Raw genomic sequence first — 19525 nt, 5'->3', positions numbered from 1 at the left:
TTTCTGCTATTGCTACTTTGCTTAATTTTCATTGCTGTGGGGATATATATATTTTTTTTAATTACAGGTATATAACAGTATTTGCTGATTAATTATAGATACACATAGATTAAAAAAAACACAATAAATGATGTGCAAACAGAAACATTTAGTAACATATTTAAAACAGCAGAATATATGCTGGGAATTCTTAAAAATTGACCTCCAACGTAACATATATTATAGTAGGCTACCCCCCCCCCCCCAATGTATTTATTTACTTTACTTTAGTAACTCTACAGTATTAATATATATTTATTTAAGTAGGCTTTTTGTTTATTTTCCATATAAAGAGAAAAAATCTCACTCGTGCACACATTTAGAGCTGATGTGATTGCTCTTGCTGGGTATGAGACAAAACCCAATCAGGCCCAGTGTGTATTTCAACAGGTGTCAGCCTCGTGCCAAGCAATGCTATTGTCTGCCCCCCCCCTTTAGCATAATATGTGCCGACCACCCGTGCTTTTTTTGCCTGTGAGAAAGTTACACCGTGTCCTAACTGTGTTTACGGCTGCTTTTCATGGGGCTGGGGGGGATTCAAGACCTGACTGCTGCTTCTGTCTGCAGCAAGAAGACTTCTAGTCATTTCTATTTGGATATACAGACTATACTGTTCAAAAGGTTAGGGTCATTTAGAAAAATTCTTATTTTATTGTTGTTTGTATTTTTAAATCTTTTTTTCATGAGCATTTAATTAAATCAGCCCATGATTTGAGAGATTGATTATGTCGTTAAAAAACTACTGTTGTTGTTGTTGTTGTTGCTTTTAATAAGTCCATTTATAAATTATAAGTGACACACAAATCTTTGAATGGTAGACTGAAATTGTAAATACCACACACACACACACACACACACACACAGTGGGTTTACATGTCTAGTGGGGACATCTCATTGACATAATGCATTTCCTAGACCCTTACCCTAACCCCAACCATCAAAAATGATTGCCTACCCCCATTCCTTACCCCAACCTCAACCATAACCCAATTCAAACCTAAACTCTAAAACCAAGTTTTGACCCTCAAAAAGAGGTTTGGACTCATGGAGACCACCAAAATGTCCCCACAATGACACGTGGTCCCCACATTGATGGTAAAAACCCAGAAAATAGTCCCCGTGATGTCATATAAACCCGCACACACACACACACACACACACACACACACACACACACACACACACACACACACACACACACACACACACACAATTAATCGCATGACTTCAAAAGTTAACGATTAATCACAAAGATTATATCTGTCCGAAATGTACAATAAAATGTACAATATAATATTTTTTCCCCTAAGTTTTCATACTCTTGTTAACATAAAAGTGGGGAAAAAAATTAACTCATAGAAATGTGGTTGCATCTTTTAGCCGTTGATACAGTAATTTCATAATAATTCATAAAATTCCGTTAAAATAAAAAAGACGTACTGTATTGTAAAAAACGAGTGTGATATTGATTTGTGTTGAGGTCATTTTTCTGCCACTAGATGGCATAATTGAATTTGTAAGACGTTGGTGACAGCTCAGTGCATTTTTCTTTTCATATTAAGAGCTATCTAATCTTTAACATAAAGCAACTTGTGAAATTCTGCACATTTTTAAAATTGTAAAATACAACTTGACCCCAGTCTCTACAAATATATGCATTATTATTAAATTTATTACTGTTAAATTTTGACATGGATGTGTCTGCTGCGTTGCGACTGGAATTCCCCCAGTACAGGCTTTCCAAGTAAGGTCATTAATCGTGTGTCAAAATAAAAAATAGTGGCGTTAAAGGAACTTTTAATTAACTCAAAATAAAAAATAAAAATAAACTGCAACTTTACAAAAGCTAAAGGTCACTTATTGACACCAAAATGCTATGAACCAAAATTCACACTCACATCTCTACTCATGTGTAACTCCAACCTCTGAAAATACCCTTGACACCAACGGCAGGTGTGTTTTCACTGTCCCCATGGCTCATCATATTTTTCTTCCACTTGTCCTTTCAGAAACATCTAAGAAAAAACCCGAAGAGTGTGCGTGCGTGCGTGTGTGTGTGTGCTTGAAGCACCTCTTAACAGTCAGCCTCCTCCCAACACAAACCTGCCCCCTGACAAAAACCCACCCAGCACACGACCAGTGCCCACACCCCTCCTCCACTCTCAGCTCACAGTCTCCCTCTTTCTTTCTCTGTCTGCTGTGGACCAGCCTCTCTCCTCGCCCTCCTTCACTTCCACACTGCACCTCTCTTATCCCCACTTCAAGGGTTTCCATCTGGATCGCAGCACTTTTTTTTGTTGTTGTTGTATTTGTGGAGGGGGTCCCTCTGGAAAAGCGGCTTCTGCGTTTGACGCTGCGAGGACATCCAGTTGTCGGGCCGTCATCGTTAAACCAAGGAACCAGACTTGACCGCCATGAATGTCCAGCTGCTGCTCCTGTTGGCCTTCTGTGCCTTCACACATGCAAGTGAGTAAACTTGTCTCCTCTCTCTCTCATAAAAAAAAAAAAAGTTGAGTCGCCATCCTGCCGTGAGCACGCCGTGTCCACTCTTGCTGCCTCCATGTGCCCACGCTGCCTCTTTGTCTGTTTGAATCCCTCGTTTTGCCAGTCTAGTGTGCTAACACTTCACAATAGGGCGACCCTTATGATCTCCTTATAATTGGATACTTGCTAGATCAAGATTTTATAAAGTCTTTCAAAAAAGTCATTGTATGAGATATGTTAATTTGCCTCTTAGATGTATAATTAAGGCAATAGTGAGCCTGCATTTATTATTAAAAATGGTCACTAATAACAAAGAGCTCATTATTAACCTAATCAAGTATAGAATTTCTCAACTCAGTATGATGCTTAAAACTTCTGCCTCACAGTCAACAGGTCCCTGGTTTGAATCCCTGCTAAGACCTTCCCCGTGCTTATTGGTTAATTGTACATAGGTGTTAATATGAGTGTGAGCGCTTGTATGTCTACATGTCTTGTGATTTACTGGCCACCAGACCCTGGTGAACTCCGCCTCTCACCATAAAACAGCTGGGATAGGCTCCAGCAAACCTGTAGTCATAATAGGGACAAGTGCTACTAAAAATCGATGAATTTGTAAAGTCTTTCTAAGTTTTCCCGTCTGTCATAGAATTTTGATATTTATTCAAATCAAGTCATTAGCTATGGCGAGAAATACCTATTAGCCAAATAGTGAGTCTGCACAGACCATTGAAAAGTATGTTGCAAAAAAAACTCAATATTTACTTGTTTATAGACAAAATGGGAAGGAGGGAGGGAGAGAGAGAGAGAAAGAGAGAAGGAGGGAGAGAATGATGTAATGAGAGGAGTTCTGCTGCCTCATTTGAGCCCCCTCTAATAATACAGGATCATATACAGTACATATAGGCTTATGTGTGGGTATGGAGGGAGAGCATACGGTCCACGATGGGCTCCAAAAGGGCAGCCTGCCCTCCTTTAACCACTAGGCATTCCTTGGCCTGTCAAAATGCTGTTAGCCTGTGTTATTTTAAGGTTAGAAGGTTAGTCTGTCTGTCTGACTGTTTGTCTGTCTGTCTATCTATCTATCTATCTATCTATCTATCTGATGTCGATTTTGCCCTCCCAAATCGAGGAAACAAAGAAAGCAGCTCATGATCCACACAATTCATCGTTTTAGTGTAAACGCCAGCGCCTGTGCATCCCATAAAAGCCCACCTCCGCCGCCTGCCTCCCTCCTCTAGTCTCCTTCTTAATGAGTTTTGTCTGCCTCTGCGGGCTAATAACATGGTCGTCACATCTGGCTGCTGAAGGAAGAGGTCAGCGGCCCCTTTGGTCAGCGGCCCACTTTTAGAAATGACTCAAATGTGGAGCTCATACTCCAAATATGAGGCTGGCACAGAAGCTCCATGTGGGAGAAAACACCAATTACTACTTTTCTATTAGCCAGGGCTTCGGCACATTTTTTTGTGGCAGCTTAGGGCTTTCCAGAAAGAGCACCAAAACACAGTTCAGAAAAAATGCATCAGTATTTGTGTACCCCACTTGATTTAGGCTTAGTTTCACAGTGTTTATCGACCACTACTCAATTGGTAAGTCGATGAAGACCAAAGAAGGAGCGTTGAATAGATTTACACGACTGACCACAGCTGTATGTCTCATGTGTCTGGCACGTCCTGTGCGTGTGCTGCTGGGTGAGGCATAGAGTAAGGAAAAAAAAAAAAAAAGAGCCGCTGACTCAGGAACACATTACTCAATTGGGTGGGCATTGTACGCCGCATGTGATGCTGGAGTTTGGATTAGAAATGGATTAAGAAGCTTGATTTAAATCTGTTGTTTTCTTGAAACTTATTTTTTCATCTGATCAAAACCTTTTGGGCAATTGTATGCTTCCAACATTGTGACGGCTGATTTAGGAAAAGTCTTTTTTTAAGTTCTGTCTTCCTGCTTCCTGACCAGACCAGAGCCATGTCAGATAATTATACAGTAGCAGCAAGATTTGACCTGATTCAGTGTGTGTGGGTGCGAGTCATTAAATGCAGATGATGCAGACTATTTTGAATCGTTGAGGGAATTGCAGATTACAGCACACATCCCGAAATTTTTACAATAGCATACAAACAATCTATGATGTATCACAGTCTACCGTATGAAACGAAAGGAAAATGGTGACTGAAATATGACATGAAATATCTTCAGAAATCTTCCATTAAAATAAAGTCTGATGAATTCCAAAGTAAATGTTGTTTTTAGCAGCGGCAGCATAGCGATGACGTGGTTATCAAAATTGCTTCACAGTCCTGAGGTTTGGGGTTCAAGTCCCAGCTCTGTTAAAGTGTCGTCTCTTTTCTGTTTCTGGTGCTAATGCTAATAAAACATGATAACAGTATATGAGAGATATTCATGTACGTTAAAAGTTTGCATTGTTTGAAGTTGGGTGCCTTGTTCAAGGACACATCAACAATACTGTAGACCAGCATCTCCAACAACTAGATTCAATTAGTTTTTGTCCGCAGCAAGACTTGAACCTTGATGCGGCTGTAATTGTAATTCACAGTTGTTGTTTTTTTTATAGACTATAACAAGCATATGAGGCAACTTACTACATCTTTGTAGCTATAATAAAACAAATAGTTGCTGTTTGTTTTGTAAAAAAAAAATAATAATAATAAGTACCAACGTTTAGTGCAGAGTAGGCCTATTCAAATCCTATCATTTGAAATCTGCTGTTTTGGCATTGTCTTGTTTAAAGGTCCTTGACTGTAAGTATTTTAGTCATGGGAATAGGTAGAAGTTCTTTCCAAAGGGGTGGAAACTCCATGTATTATTTTACGTTTCCTGTATGTGTCATGTCCAGGGGTACTAGTACTTGTTTTTATAAGTGTTAGTCAGAAGTTAAAAGGCCTGTTGTATCTGCTGCCAGCTGGAATGAAGCGCATCCAGATGGGACATCTTAGGACCTTCATTGTGTTGTGATTACACCAAGGCTGAGAATATTTCACCCGTGGGTTCAAATCACATCTGCGGTGCATGGTACGACCTGGTATCCCGTCTAACACCTACTGTATTAGTATATGTGGGGTGTCTATCTCGACCAGCACCCTAAAAACATTCCTGAGGTTAGACGCACACACTCCCTCACACCTCTCAGACAACACTGTGACTTATGAGTGCACACATACACATCAGGCGGGGGCCTCAGTGACAGCTGATTGTAATGGATGCAGACTGTTATACTCCCTTCTCTCATGTTTTTACCGATATATTATCTCATCCTCCCAGCGAGTGTCAAACTTAAGGGCAATGATTGATGTGGTCTACGAAAGCCGTTGCATTCTAGTTTTTTTCATTATGGCAGAAAATTTCACCAGCAATTGCAATTTTTCCTCACTTGGATGCAACAAGAGATTACAAGGAAATTACACCTTCACCTGCCCTTGGCTGCCGCCCAACCCACTATGCAACCCTTTGGCCCCTCCCACCGGTGGTGAGCCCATGGGATGGGGGACCCACGTTGCCTCTTTGAGCTGTGCCCGGCCGGGCCCCTTGGGTGCAGGCCCGGCCACCAGGCGCTCGCCAAAGAGCCCCACCTCTGGGCCTGGCTCTAGAGGGGGGGACCCGGTGACCCGTGTAAGGGGCAAGGGAAACGTGTGCTGCTGACCTCGACTCAGGACGTTGTGAATCGGTGGGTAGAATACTTAGAAGACCTCCTCAATTCCACCAACACATCTTCCTTTGAGGAAGCAGAATCTGGGGACTCCGAGGTGGGCTCTCCTATCTCTGGGGACGAAGTCACTGAGGTGGTTGGAAAGCTCCTCAGTGGCAAGGCTCCGGGGGTAGATGTGATCCACCCGGAGTTCCTAAAGGCTCTGGATATTGTGGGGCTGTCGCGGTTGACACGCCTCTACAACATCACGTGGACATCAGGGACAGTGTTCCTGGATTGGCGACCATGGTGGTGGTCCCCGTGGTGGAGGGTGTGCTCCAACTATAGAGGGATCACACTCCTTAGCCTCCCTTGTAAGGTCTATTCAGGGGTGCTGGAGAGGAGGGTCCATCGGGAAGTCGAATCTGGAATTCCGGAGGAGCAATGTGGTTTTTGTCCCGGCCGTGGAACAGTAGACCAGCTTTACACCCTCGGCAGGGTCCTCGATGGTGCGTGGGAGTTCGCCCAACCAGTCTACATGTGTTTTGTGGATTTGGAGAAGGCATTTGACCATGTCCTGTGGGGGGGCTTCGGGAGTACGGGGTACCGAGCCCCCTGGTACAGGCTGTTTGGCCCCTGTACGACCGATGTCAGAGTTTGGTCCGCATTGCCGGCAGTAAGTCGGATTTCTTCCCAGTGAGGGTTGGACTCCGCCAAGGTTGCCCTTTGTCACGATTCTGTTCATAGCTTTTATGGACAGAATTTCTAGACGCAGCCGAAGCGTTGAGGGGGTCCGGTTTGGTGGCCTCAATATAGCATCTCTGCTTTTTGCAGATGATGTGGTGCTGTTGGCTTCATCAAGTCGTGATCTCCAACTCCCACTGGAGCGGTTCGCACCCGATTGTGAAGCGGTTGGGATGAGGATCAGGACCTCCAAATCCGAGACCAAGGTCCTCAGTCGGAAAAGGGTGGTGTGCTCTATCCGGGTCGGGGAAGAGATCCTGCCCCAAGTGGAGGAGTTCAAGTATCTTGGGGTCCTGTTCACGTGTGAGGACAGGAGGGAGCGGGAGATTGACAGGCGGATCGGTGCAGCGTCTGCAGTTATGTGGGCTCTGTATCGGTCCGTTGTGGTGAAGAAGGAGCTGAGCCAAAAGACGAAGCTCTCGATTTACCGGTCGATCTACGTTCCTACCCTCACCTATGGTCACGAGCTGTGAGTCATGATCGAAAGAACAAGATCCCGGATACAAGCGGTCAAAATGAGTTTCCTCTGTAGGGTGCCAGGGCTCTCCTTTAGTGGAGGCCCCGAGGCCCACCCAGGACACGCTGGAGAGACTATGTCTCTCGGCTGGCCTGGGAACGCCTTGGGATCCCGTCTGAGGATCGGTCCATTTTCTATCCATAATTGGGTTACTTTTGACCCAACTGTGTAAGTATATGACTTATGTCCAGTCTAGTTTGTAATTTTCTTTTGGTCTGTTGCAGAAAATCCCTCTCAAAGATGGGATGTTGGAAATGGAAGGATATTCAAGGCTTTTTTGGCAGTTTTTAAGGCTTCATTGCCTCATTTAGGAGCCTGTGCTATTTTGCAGAGCAGGCTTGATTCCGGAGAGTCACCTACTGTAGATAGTGAAGAAAACAAATTCTATTTCAAGTGAGGCTGCTAGAAGCAACTCTTCGTGCAGAATAATTTTTCTTGGAAGTTGGAGGCTCTTCTCTCTCATCATTTTGGGCTTTTCCTTTTTCAGAAGAAGTTTTCCACTTGCTTTTATTAACATATCCTGTGACCAAGATGAGCAGTTCCACATTTAAAAATGATTTTAAAACGTCTTTTAGAATGGTGATGAAGAAAATATTCTGTGTTGCTAGAAACACTTCTGCCTGTTTCCATGCTCCTGGTCAATTACCTCCGCCTGCTTTTATGTCTGCTTGAATCATTTCGGTGGGAGCTCTCAGTTGTTAGTTTGGAGTGATGTCTGTTGATTATACTTTAACATGTTTATTAAATATTAATCATTATTATTACTCAATATTATTGTTAAAGATGTTGAATACCAAAACATAATGCTCCGCTAACTTTCTTTATTAATCTGCGTCTTCCTCAACTGAATAGAATGTGTCTGATGTCACGTGAGTGACGCAAGGGTGTACTGGGGGAAATGCCTCCTATGAAGGCTTCAGCTGCCATGGGGCGCTCCTCAGGGAGTGGCAGAGGAAGAGTGGCAGCATGTAGATTACAAGGCATCGAGAGCAGAAGGGATGTATGCACCATTGATCTCAGAGCCTTTGCGTGCCCACCGTTGCCGGCACTGTGAGAGGAAATACTACTCAGAGCTAATTGTGGGAACTGAGCACATAATGAAGCGATTGTTGGGGGTGGTGGTCTGGGTGATTACACATAGCGTAAGGCCAATTTATCATTGCTTACAGGCAGTCCAAACAAACAGTCTGAGGCTCCGTTTGAACCCCCCCCCCCCCACTTCGTTTTCAATAGGAACAAATGTTTTCTTCTATTTACCCCGCCTTTTGCAGCCGGCACATGACCAGAAATAGTTGCACTTCTTGTCAGACAAGATCACCAGTTATTTTGAACCATGTAAAGAATTTTCAGTTATTTGAAGAACAGATTTAGATCCGGGATGGGGAAAGTATGGCACGCTGGCCACTTACAGCTGGCTCCGTTATTTAATGATGAATGACCTCGCCCATTTGTCCCTTTTAAAAATCAAATGTGAGCACAAAAGTTTGCCCAGTCTTGAACTAGACTAACTGAAAAAGGGAGACCACGTTTTGCCAACTCATTCAGAGTCTGTGCAGTAAGAGTCAAGCGTGTTGTTTTTTCCCCTCTCCATTGAGAATAAGTCATTTCAGGCCAACACATGTTGAGTCTAGTCCGTAATTTTGGTGCAGCTGAAATGTACCCTCCTTCATTTGGACGCGACGCTGTCCAGGCCAAGCTTTCAGTTGTGGTCGCGAGGTTGTTGAACATGGCGGGATGAAGCTCGGCTTATTGAGGGGTAATGATTAGGTTGAGTTTAGGCGGCTTCATAGCGCAGACCTTGATGAAAGACAGTAGGATAAATGCATGTCTTCACACAGCTGCAAAACTCATAACGGAAGATTCCTTTTCCTTTCAAAGCATGGCCATCGTCAAAGCTCTGAATAGATACAGTTGGCTTTCATATGGAAACATATTGCACAGCCATTCAACTTCTATTAGAAAACAACAATTTGACTTCAACAGAGTTTTATATATTTACTAACAAGTCAAGAATAAAGCCCAAGTAATACTTATGCAATATGATGTTATATATGTAATAGACACCCCACCCCCTTTTTTCGCCTACCCGCCCCTTTCACGGGTGTCTTCTGTTCTGTTGTAATGTCTTCCATTATGTGACTGCGCATGGAGGTTTTTTTCCCAGGCGCATACTCTGGCCTTGTTTTTTTTAATTTTTTTTATGCCCTCTAAAACACGGGGCACTAATTTTGCGAACCGCCAGGCTTCCCATTCTGTCTTCCTCTGTTAGTCATTGTTATTTTTTATGTTTCTTGGACATGTTGTGACTAGAGACAAAAATCAATGTGTGTTTTTACATACTTGGCCAATAAATCTGATTTTGCAACTTTATTTTGATAGCAGTTATTTTAGCATAGCCCTAATACCACTCTTAAATCCTTCTTCTGTATCAAATATAAAACAAATAAATAAATGGTGGCTGTCTACTGTTTGGCATATAGTCACCACTGGAAAAAATGGCAGACCATTTTTAAAATTAACTGATTTTGCTGAGACGGTCTCTCTCTCTCCAAAGCTACAAATTATCCATTTGTGGCACCTCCCTTGAACAATTCCACATTTCAACTGCAGAGGCTTAATACGGCTTCCCGCACTCTCCTCATTCATCAACTTGTGTAGCGTGGCTCCGTCCACAGGAAATGAGGCAGAGGATGTGGCGTGTTAGAGCGCACAGGGCCAGAAAGACAGGATGAAGGGATTGCTTGAAGATGTGCGGCGTATTACATCACAGGGTGGGGTGGCTGCTTTGTGGTGATGGCGGTGTATCAAACGCAGCCATGTCACTGCATTACGATGTGTTCCAAATGCCTCACAGAAATGCTGTTTGGGGTGTGCTGGTATGCACTTTCATAGATCTTAATTTCAAGGAAGTGCCACAGGTTCTCAATAGGGTTGAGGTCAGTTTTTTTTCCTGTCAGCTAAATCATCGTCTTGCATGAGAATTATTTTACAGCAAACAGTACAGTAAAAGGCAGATTTTTGTTCTTATATAGGAAGTGTTTATTTTAGGCACCCTGGCGGGGCCCACCATCTCTCCACCAGTTGTTCCAGCCCAAAATATACTCTGCTTCCTTGCTGACGTCACAGCTTTGTTGAGGCATAATGGCGGTGGTGACTGAGAAGGATCACTTTGGTGTGAGTCGGGCTTGTTGGAACACAGGCCAACATATGAGGCAGGCAGGCAGTCATCATGGCAGCTCTAGTCCAACAATGAATACATTCACACACAAGGCTGAAGTTGTCCAAGAGGGCAGTAAGAGGAGAAGAGTGGTATGTGAGGTCCGCAGCTCCAAAGTGAGCATTAGCACTCGGGTTACCCTAAGATTTGCGAGGCCCACGGAGACTTGCTTGACTTGTGACCAGCTTATCTAATGCATCGTCGGCATATGGTCGCTGTTTGTCTACTATACATTGTAAGGGCCTAACATGCTATGCTGGGCAAATGGAAACACTTTGATCTGTGTAAATGGCACATTTGAAACAATGGAGAAAAAAAAGAATGATCATTTGTGAAATGGACATAATTAATATATCTTCATGGGAACAGTATTACACTGTAGCTAGATAAAATGCCTGGCAGGAGGGAAAACGTTAAAGGGTAATTAAGTGTTATGCAATTAAGTAGATGCGGCTTATTAGTTTTGATCCATCAGAAAGGCTCAGTGGTGATTATAAATGGAATTAAAATTGTGTAGTTTGTCATTTACCAAAAATTGCTCCAAATCACATACTTGACTAATCCCAGAGTGAAATTGGTGTGTTAAAATGACACAGGGAAGGAAAGTCAGGAAATAATCACTTACACTCTAAATAATCACTTAGATTCTAAAAAGTATTACAAGTTGAAAGTGATTCTAAGAACATATTAACTTAAAGGAAACCACAAACTGATTTTGGAAGTTGTTAGCCTAATAGCATAATTGACATTTCTGACTAACTGCCACAAAGTCAATGGAAAATACTAATGTGAGTTCCAATTTTATTTTATTTTTTCCCCCCACATCTGTTTAGAATGTCAGTCATCCTCGTCAAGGTAGTTTGCAAAGGTTAAATCGAGGCAATTATACTCTTGTTTGTTGAATTCGTTGTGATATTTCTTATTTTCTGAAATATTAAAAAAAAATACTTGGGTAATTAGCTAGCTAATGAAATCTTGCAATAAAATGAGCAATTAAGTTAGGGCTATAAGGAAAAACAGAATGACCATTTGCAAGAGAACCACAGATGTGTATTAAATATAAAATAATACTGTATTGGAAGGAAAGAAAAACTGCACTATCTGAGCATCTCTAGCCATCAATTCAAAACCCCCATTGGTCACTATGTTGTCACACTAAGTACTGGTAGTTTATGTCATGTCTTTTAATTGTAAACTGTCAGGGTCAAATGACAAATATAGCTTACAAACAATGAGGAGAGAAGACATTCCTGTTTCAGGTTACTTGCAAGGAGAACAGGAGAGACTGTGTGCAAATCTCATCTATTCTAAAACAGCCCTTCTATAAACCTCTCTTTTTATTCCAACTTGAGGTTCCTAGGCTACATGAGGTGATGCCTCTAAAAGGGGGTGGGTTGATTCAGCAAGCAGGCATCACCCTATGCTTGTTTACACTTCTTGCTTATTCGTAGAAATTTTTTGGCATATTTGTGGAATTTACCAAATACATATATCTTGATAAGCACTTTTAGCACGTCAATTCAGCATATCATTTAATAGCAGAAAGGTCGTCTAACGCTGTTTTCTCATAACTCTGATCTCCAGCAGGTCGTCAGTTGAGGCCAAGTAGAGAGGAGCAGGTTTCATTTCTCCTCATTCTGACCTTTGCACAACCCTTTCACAGCAATCGTTAAATGTATAATAAAACATAATCAATCAGTTAAATCATAATAAAATCATCTGTTCCAAATTTTATTCCTACATAAACATACCCAAAAAAAACATCGAATCACATCAAACGCGTTGACATCTGTCTAAATGGTTTCTGTCCAGGCCCCACAGTCTACCCAACAGACCATAACATTGTGGCGACTGACTTCGTAGCAGACGCCACCCGTGACGCCACAGAGGCCAGCAAAGAGCTTGACGACATGATCGTCATCACCGGTTCGCCGACAACCCACCCAGGGACAGCCGAACATCAAGATGCGGTGGACGTCACGACCGAGGGGCCGTCTCCTCAGGTGACGCCCGGTACTGAGGAGCCCACGGTCGAGACCGAATCCCCAACACCAGCTGCTACTGAAGCTGCTGAACCCTTTAACACTGAGCCCCCTGCTGTGGAGACCGCCCCCACGAAGGCTTCCGAAGAGGCTGAGGTCATCCCTCAGTGGACGGAAGCTGTCAAGGCGGACACGGAAGACGAGGTCTTTGTTGAGGACGGTGCAGAGGGTGAGCAATGAATGATTGACATGGACAATTATTACTAGTACCCAAGTTCAAACACAGCTAGGTTGTGTTTAACTTTTTCGTTCACATTTAATTTTAAAGGTGGGGTCTTAAGTTTTCACTCAGAAATAAACACTGAATGTATACACATGAAATCCTTCTCAATCAACACCTCTGGGCTTCTGTTAATGTGTGCTGGTGATTTTGTCTTCAACCACCCCCTGCCCAGCCTGTATTTTGCCATTTTGTTGTGTTTTGCCATAAGAGGGACGTTTCTGGGCTGAGAGTCAATGTTTACCCCTCCAGCCAATCACGCGAAGGGCGTGTCGCTGAAGGCAGGCACAATGTTGACGAGAAGAGTGCGGATTGAGCCATGGGTTGAGCCATGGGAGGAGTCCGTTTTGAGTTGTTTGTTTACAAACACAAACGGTAAAAACTTAAGATCCCACCTTTAAAAAACGTTTTATTTTTAAAGTTTTATTTTTGTACAATTATTACCTTATGCGCATTACATTATAATTGAATCAATATTGATGTTTTTCTCTTTATTGTCCTACAAGTAAGCACATTTTAAATGTTCCAACTGTGCTTAATGTGACAGTGGTTTACAAATATATGTCAATATACTCTTTAGGAATGAAACATATGAACACTTCGGCATACTAGGCACCAGTATTTTAATGTTAGTCATGATGGTGGTACTTAGATGGCTAAGTGTTTTATTTACTTGAAAAAGTTGGGCTCACCACCTGTGGGAGGGGTCAAAGGGCTCGGGCGTGCAGTGAGCTGGGCGGCAGCCAAAGGCGTGGACCTTGGCGGTCCGACCCCCGACTACTGCAGCTCGCTCTGGGGACATGTAATGTCACCTCTCTGGCAGGGAAGAAGCCCGAGCTGGTATGCGAGTCTCCACACACAGCTTGGGTTCTGGTACCAATATTCTCGAGAGAGGTTGGACTTTCCTCCACTCTGGAGGTGACCACGGTGAGAGTATTTTGGGGTCTTGTTCAGGAGTGAGGGCAGGTTGGAGCGGGAGATCGCCAGGCAGATCGCCAGGCAGATCGGTGCAGCGTCTGCAATGATGCGGACTATGTATCGGTCCGTTATGGTGAAGAAGGAGCTGAGTTGAAAGGCAAAGCTCTCAATTTACCTGTCAATCTACGTTCCTATCCTCACCTATGGTCACGAGGTGTGGGTCGTGACTGAAAGAACAAGATCCCGGATACAAGCGGCCAAAATTATTTTTCTCCGCAGTGTGTCCGGGCTCTCCCTTAGCAATAGGGTGAGAAGCTCTGTCATCCGCTATTCATCCGTGTTGAGAGGAACCAGTTGAGGTGGCTCGGGCATCTGGTTCGGATGCCTCCTGGACGCCTCCCTGGAGAGGTGTTCCGGGCACGTCCTTACCGGTGGGGGTCCCGAGGACCACCCAGGACACGCTGGAGAGACTATGTCTCTCGGCTGGCCTGGGAACGCCTTATGATCCCGTCGAAGGAGTTGGTTGAAGTGGCTGGGGAGAGGAAAGTCTGGGCTTCCCTTCTAAAGCTGCTGCCCTCGCGACCTGACCCCGGATAAGCCGTAGATGATGGATGGATGGATGGATGGATGGAAGTTGAGACTCACTGTTCTAACACTTCTGTTTTGCAGAAGGCCTGAGCTCGGGCCAGGTCGTTGGTATCGTGATTGGCGCTCTGTTGGCCGTCATCATTGTCATCGTTGTGGTGATTGCTGTCGTGAGGAGGATGGGGAAATATTCGTGAGTACCTTCTCTCAACTTCGAATTATAATCATGTTGACCTAGTCATGTTTTTTTTTTCTCCAGTTTTTCTGTGAAAAAACCCCCACCTATTAGCAGTTTTTGCGCTCGTTCCCAAAAGGCCAAAGCCACCAAAAGCCCCTTCTAATTTAAAATTTGTGTCAAGAGAGTATATTGAAGCTTTGTGTGACAGGGAGAAACCACATTTTCATTTCATTTAACCTTTATTCAGTTGGTGCCGTTCACATTAAAAACCTATTTTTCAAGAGAGACCTGGCCAAGACAGGCAGCAGCAAAAGAACACAAAGTTTAGTTCCCAAGTTCATATTTTAGAAGTACTGTATATTTTGATTAATGGAAAAATTTGTATTTGTTTGTTTATATATTAATTATTATTATTATTAATGTTTTTTTTTTTACTTTAATTGTTTGTTGTCCAATTGTTTAATGAATTTGTTAAAAGGAGTTGAGTTGAGATTAGAGCGAAAACATATCCAAACCACTGGTGTTCTGCATGATGATGCAATCGTAGTTGTGATGTGCCTGCTTGTGTGTGTGTGTGTGTGTGTGATTGCGTTTATGTGTGTGTGTGTGTGTGTGTGTGTGTGCGTGTCACAGGTCTGCCAGCAGGAAAAGGCCAGTGAAAAAAGAAAAAAGTGTAATGGTTTCTGAGATTTTTCTCCATTTTGATACCTTCATCTAATCAATAACAATATAACCACACATGTAGGAAACTATAGACAAATTAAGATTTTATTTTTATTTTTTTTTCCAGGTGTGGTTTATTTTCTAAGTTGCACAGTTAGACTTTCCCATTGGAGTAGTATTTATAATCCATTTTATACTGACGCTATAAGTTGCACAATGCAAGAGCTGGTGTAATGACATGTAGTTGAACAAGGAATCAAGTTAAGAGGTCATTTTGTGACAACAATCAGTGGTACAGCAGTTTGGTTTTTCTCTTGGTTAGTTAACTGTAGAAAACAGTATTACCTCCTCAGTTCCCGAAATATGGTGACCTTAAAACAACATTTGATGAAGCACTTGAAACAAAAAAGTAAACAACTCAAAGTTGATATTGTTGTGAGTTAATAAGTTGTCAGTAATAAGACGTGTGTTTCGCCTGTTACACCAACATGACCATCAGTCAATTATTAACATATTTAAGTTATTTTGTTTCTTGAGCAAACACATAATTGCCCACGTAACAGTAATAACCGAACTGCAAACTAAACACCAATGCCCCGCAGGGTCAACTTACAAACCCGCCACCAACCACACACTAACTGGTCTCATTACAAAAAATTAACCCTTGCAACCTTGTCTCTTGAGTGACGGTGCCGCTCTCCTTGTCTTCCACAGCCCGTGAAGAAGAACAAGACGAAGGCGGCCAAGCAGCAGGAGCCGTCAAAGTTCTGGAAAATCTGAATCTGAACTACTGAACTGTGACGTCAATTACTATCATTAAAACAACAAACAAAGAAAAAAAATTGTAACACGGTAACACCAGAACTTAATGATTCTAAGCAGGACTCGGAACTGTTGTCCAAAGAGAAGGATGGGAGGCTTGTCTGTGTGTACAGTATGTATGATGTGTATGTAAGAAAGCGCCGTCACATGCTGCGCTCATTTACCTCCATGACCCCAAAGCCAATAGAGTGATTCATATAAACACAATGCACAAAAGAATTTCACAGTAAGACCTGATCTGGCATCAGCGCGATAGTGATTAGATTAGGCTTTGTTTTTATTCTGGCATGGAGAACCTTCCATTGAGACTCGCGTCAGTTTGTTAGTTAGCCTATGTCCTGCTTCAAGAAAGCTGACATAAGACTTTAGGAATAGGTCAAAAGGACCCTACCAATTTGCATTATGCGGTAGGGGGAACACTTCTATGGTGAGTTACACTGTAGACTAAAAAAAAAAAAGTAAAAAATATTATGGAGCAATAGCACCATATTTGTCTCTTTGTTAGTTAGCAGCTATACTTCCTGGTTCAAGAAGACTGATGTAAAAATTAGCTGAAACAGACTCTAACAATTTGCATAGATTCGGGTGAAGGGAATGATTCTAACGGGGTTTACACTGTAGAAATAAGTGCCATGCTTTAGAGTTTGTTTGTTAGTTAACAGGCTGCTTCCTGTTCAAGTTGAATGACGTAGCCAAAATATCATGACTAAAATGGCAAGCACACAAAAAAACATGGAATGTAGAAATAGATTTTTATGTGTCAGATCGTTTAGCCTGCAAACAACTTCCTGGTTCGAGAAGAATGACGAAAGCCTTTAGGAATAGACAAACAAGACCCTACCTACCTGTACTTGCATTCTTGGGCAGTTGGAACGCTTGAAGAAAGAAATACGTTTCCTTAAGAAAAGTGAAAATCATTATGGAGTGCCATATTTGTTTTGGTTTGTTAGTTAGCAGGCTATTTCCTGCTTTGAGAGGACTTGGCCAAAACAGACAATACATTCGGGGACATACTCAAATGTCAAAAAAGAGAGAGTAAATACCATTTGTGTACCGGAATCAGTTTTTTTTTCATTTTAGGTTAGCGGGCTACTTCCCGTTGAAAAGAATGGCATAAGGCTGAAGAAGGACTAAAGAAATGCATTTCTTTATCAAAAGTGAAATACATGACACTAGGTCTACCCATTCTGGGGCGATGGGAACGTTGCTATTGTGTTTCAAATGGCAGAAAGAAGAAATATATTTCTCTAGCATAAATTAAAATGCGCTAAAAGACTCATATTTGTGTTTCTTTGTTTGTTCACAAGAAGGCTACTTCCTGGTTCAAGAAGAAAGACGTAACATCTTCTGATTAAATGAAATGGAATCAGCAATTCATATACAAGAGATTATTGTATATAATGTAATAAATATCCACATGCTTAGCCAGACTTGCTTAACATTTCAATGAGTTTTTGTTCTGCATTTGTGGGAAACATTTTCTGTGCTAAATACTGCTAGCTAACAATCAAACCAACAAAGGATTTCAAATGAGATAATTCACGCAAGCAAGAAGGAAAGGGCAATATAATGAGTAATGATGGTTACAAATTAGACACAATATCTCGGGATGCCGTCAACAGTGATGTAGCACTTGCATAAGCTAGCATTCGTGACTCAGACATACGTGGCACATCCAGACATGCTAGTCAGCATTTCCTCATTTAGCCCCAGTCACTGACATTTTTTTGGCCAACTGTATGAATATATATATATATATATATATATATATATATATACACACACACACACACAATTTTTTTTTAAGTCAACGGTGATGTGACATTCTCCCTTCCTTAACACTGACATCTAAAACCCCCTAATACATATCTGTGACATTTAGCAGAAGGGTTTTGCGCCACTGACACTGGTAGATCGGAACCATGTAAGAGTGCATTATCAATGTGAACTGACTGAACTTTTTCAATTGACACCTCTTCTTGAAAAGAAATAGCTGTACTGTTGAAGTCTCACACATATCCGCCATTGTTGTAACAGCTGATAAGTGGAATGGCCGTTCAGTCTTCAAACTGAGTACAAGTGCAACAGGCCTGCTTTGTTCTGTTCTTTATGCATAAAAGAGTGTACAAATAATTAAGTCTTCGTTTGGCTTTCCTTGCTTTACAAAACTTGCATAATGTGCACTGAATGAGTGATGTAATCAGTAATGAATAGGCTTTTAGACACAGCAAATGTTTGCAATGACGTGTTTTGTTTTTCCTTCATCCCGCTTTGCCATGTGCCGTTTTTACCAACAGGTCTCTAATGTCTGACATCTGATTGGTTTGAACCCTTTTATTTAATTTCTTTTGTTCATACTGTTTCAATAAAAAACAACAACAAATAAATGCATAAAAATACACCATTACGTGTGAAAAGTGGCCTTTTGTGTTTCAAAGGCTTTTTTTTTTTAATCCTCGTCCTCTTATCAAGATTAAATGGTTACCTTGGCAACCCCAAAAGCAAGAGTCTTTAAGGCAGTAATTCACATTTCCTGTGCCGTGGCACATTAGTGTACTGTGAGAGATCATCAGCTGTGCTATGGGAAATTATACATTTTCATGTAATTGTTCCCAAAAGTATTACCTGCTTATTACAAAATATGTATCTTTGTTCATATATGCCAGCAACATATAGTGACACAATAATTAAATGTGCCAGAAGGTACAATTGACCTGTACATCCAATAGTTGCTACTCATACAAAGAATACAGTAAAAGCTTTTCGTTCAATTAAACAGGCCCAGATTTTACAATGTCATTAAACAGAGAGAAGGTCAATATTATGTTAGGATACAGTAATTTCTGGACGACAAGGCGCACCTGACTATAAGCCGCGCTAGCTAAATTTGGGGAATTCTCGAGTTTGTTACACATATAAGCCGCACCCGACTGAATGCCGCAGGTGTTTTAATGTTACCGCGCCGGTATATAAGGGTTTCTGCTACTTTCTTTTCCATAATGAGGGCACAAATTGTTTCGCTCTCATTCTGTCTCTCCTACCGTATTTGGGCTCACTTGGTTTGTTTTGCTCTGACTGACGCTCTTGCACTTCCTTTATAGTGCGCCCCCTTGTGATCTGATGGATAAGCCGCTCCTTTTTATTAGCCGCAGGGTCGAATGCAAGTGAAAAAAGTAGCGGCTTATAGTCCAGAATTTACTGTACTGTTTTTGTTTGGTAGTGTACTGTGATATTTTTCTATGCCATGGCTCAATAAGGCTACAGACATGGCAGTAAGGAATTTTGCGGTAGTTGTAATCTCATTTTTCTCCTCCACATACTGGAACTTGATCAACAGCATCCATGGTGGCAACGTGGGGCTGCCAAACCAGTACCACATCATTTCATCTAACACTAGTCCACTAGCTTAATGCTAACATGTAATGGAAATTGGCATAGATGATCTAATGTAAAATA

General features: G+C 42.0%; 1 protein-coding gene across 1 annotated transcript; it reads left to right on the top strand.

The window, feature by feature from the left end:
• Window positions 1-1760: 1760 nt before the first annotated feature.
• On the top strand, window positions 1761-18473 carry pdpn (podoplanin). Its single transcript, XM_077552913.1, has 4 exons — window positions 1761-2505; window positions 12454-12852; window positions 14491-14599; window positions 15962-18473. The coding sequence occupies exons 1-4, from the start codon at window positions 2454-2456 to the stop codon at window positions 15966-15968; spliced, it is 567 nt and encodes a 188-aa protein (XP_077409039.1). The 5' UTR covers window positions 1761-2453; the 3' UTR covers window positions 15969-18473.
• The last annotated feature ends 1052 nt before the right edge of the window (window positions 18474-19525 follow it).

The sequence above is a fragment of the Vanacampus margaritifer genome, chromosome 1, assembly GCF_051991255.1.
Source record: "Vanacampus margaritifer isolate UIUO_Vmar chromosome 1, RoL_Vmar_1.0, whole genome shotgun sequence".
Lineage (NCBI taxonomy): Eukaryota > Metazoa > Chordata > Actinopteri > Syngnathiformes > Syngnathidae > Vanacampus > Vanacampus margaritifer.
The sequence above is the reverse complement of the archived record's forward strand: the minus strand, read 5'-3'. Positions and strand labels throughout refer to the sequence as shown.

Coding starts and splice junctions, on each gene's coding strand:
- pdpn (XM_077552913.1), top strand. CDS start 2,454: ATGAATGTCCAGCTGCTGCTCCTGTTGGCCTTCTGTGCCTTCACACAT. Junction 2,506..12,453: donor CTGTGCCTTCACACATGCAA/GTGAGTAAACTT, acceptor GTTTCTGTCCAG/GCCCCACAGTCTACCCAACA. Junction 12,853..14,490: donor TGTTGAGGACGGTGCAGAGG/GTGAGCAATGAA, acceptor TCTGTTTTGCAG/AAGGCCTGAGCTCGGGCCAG.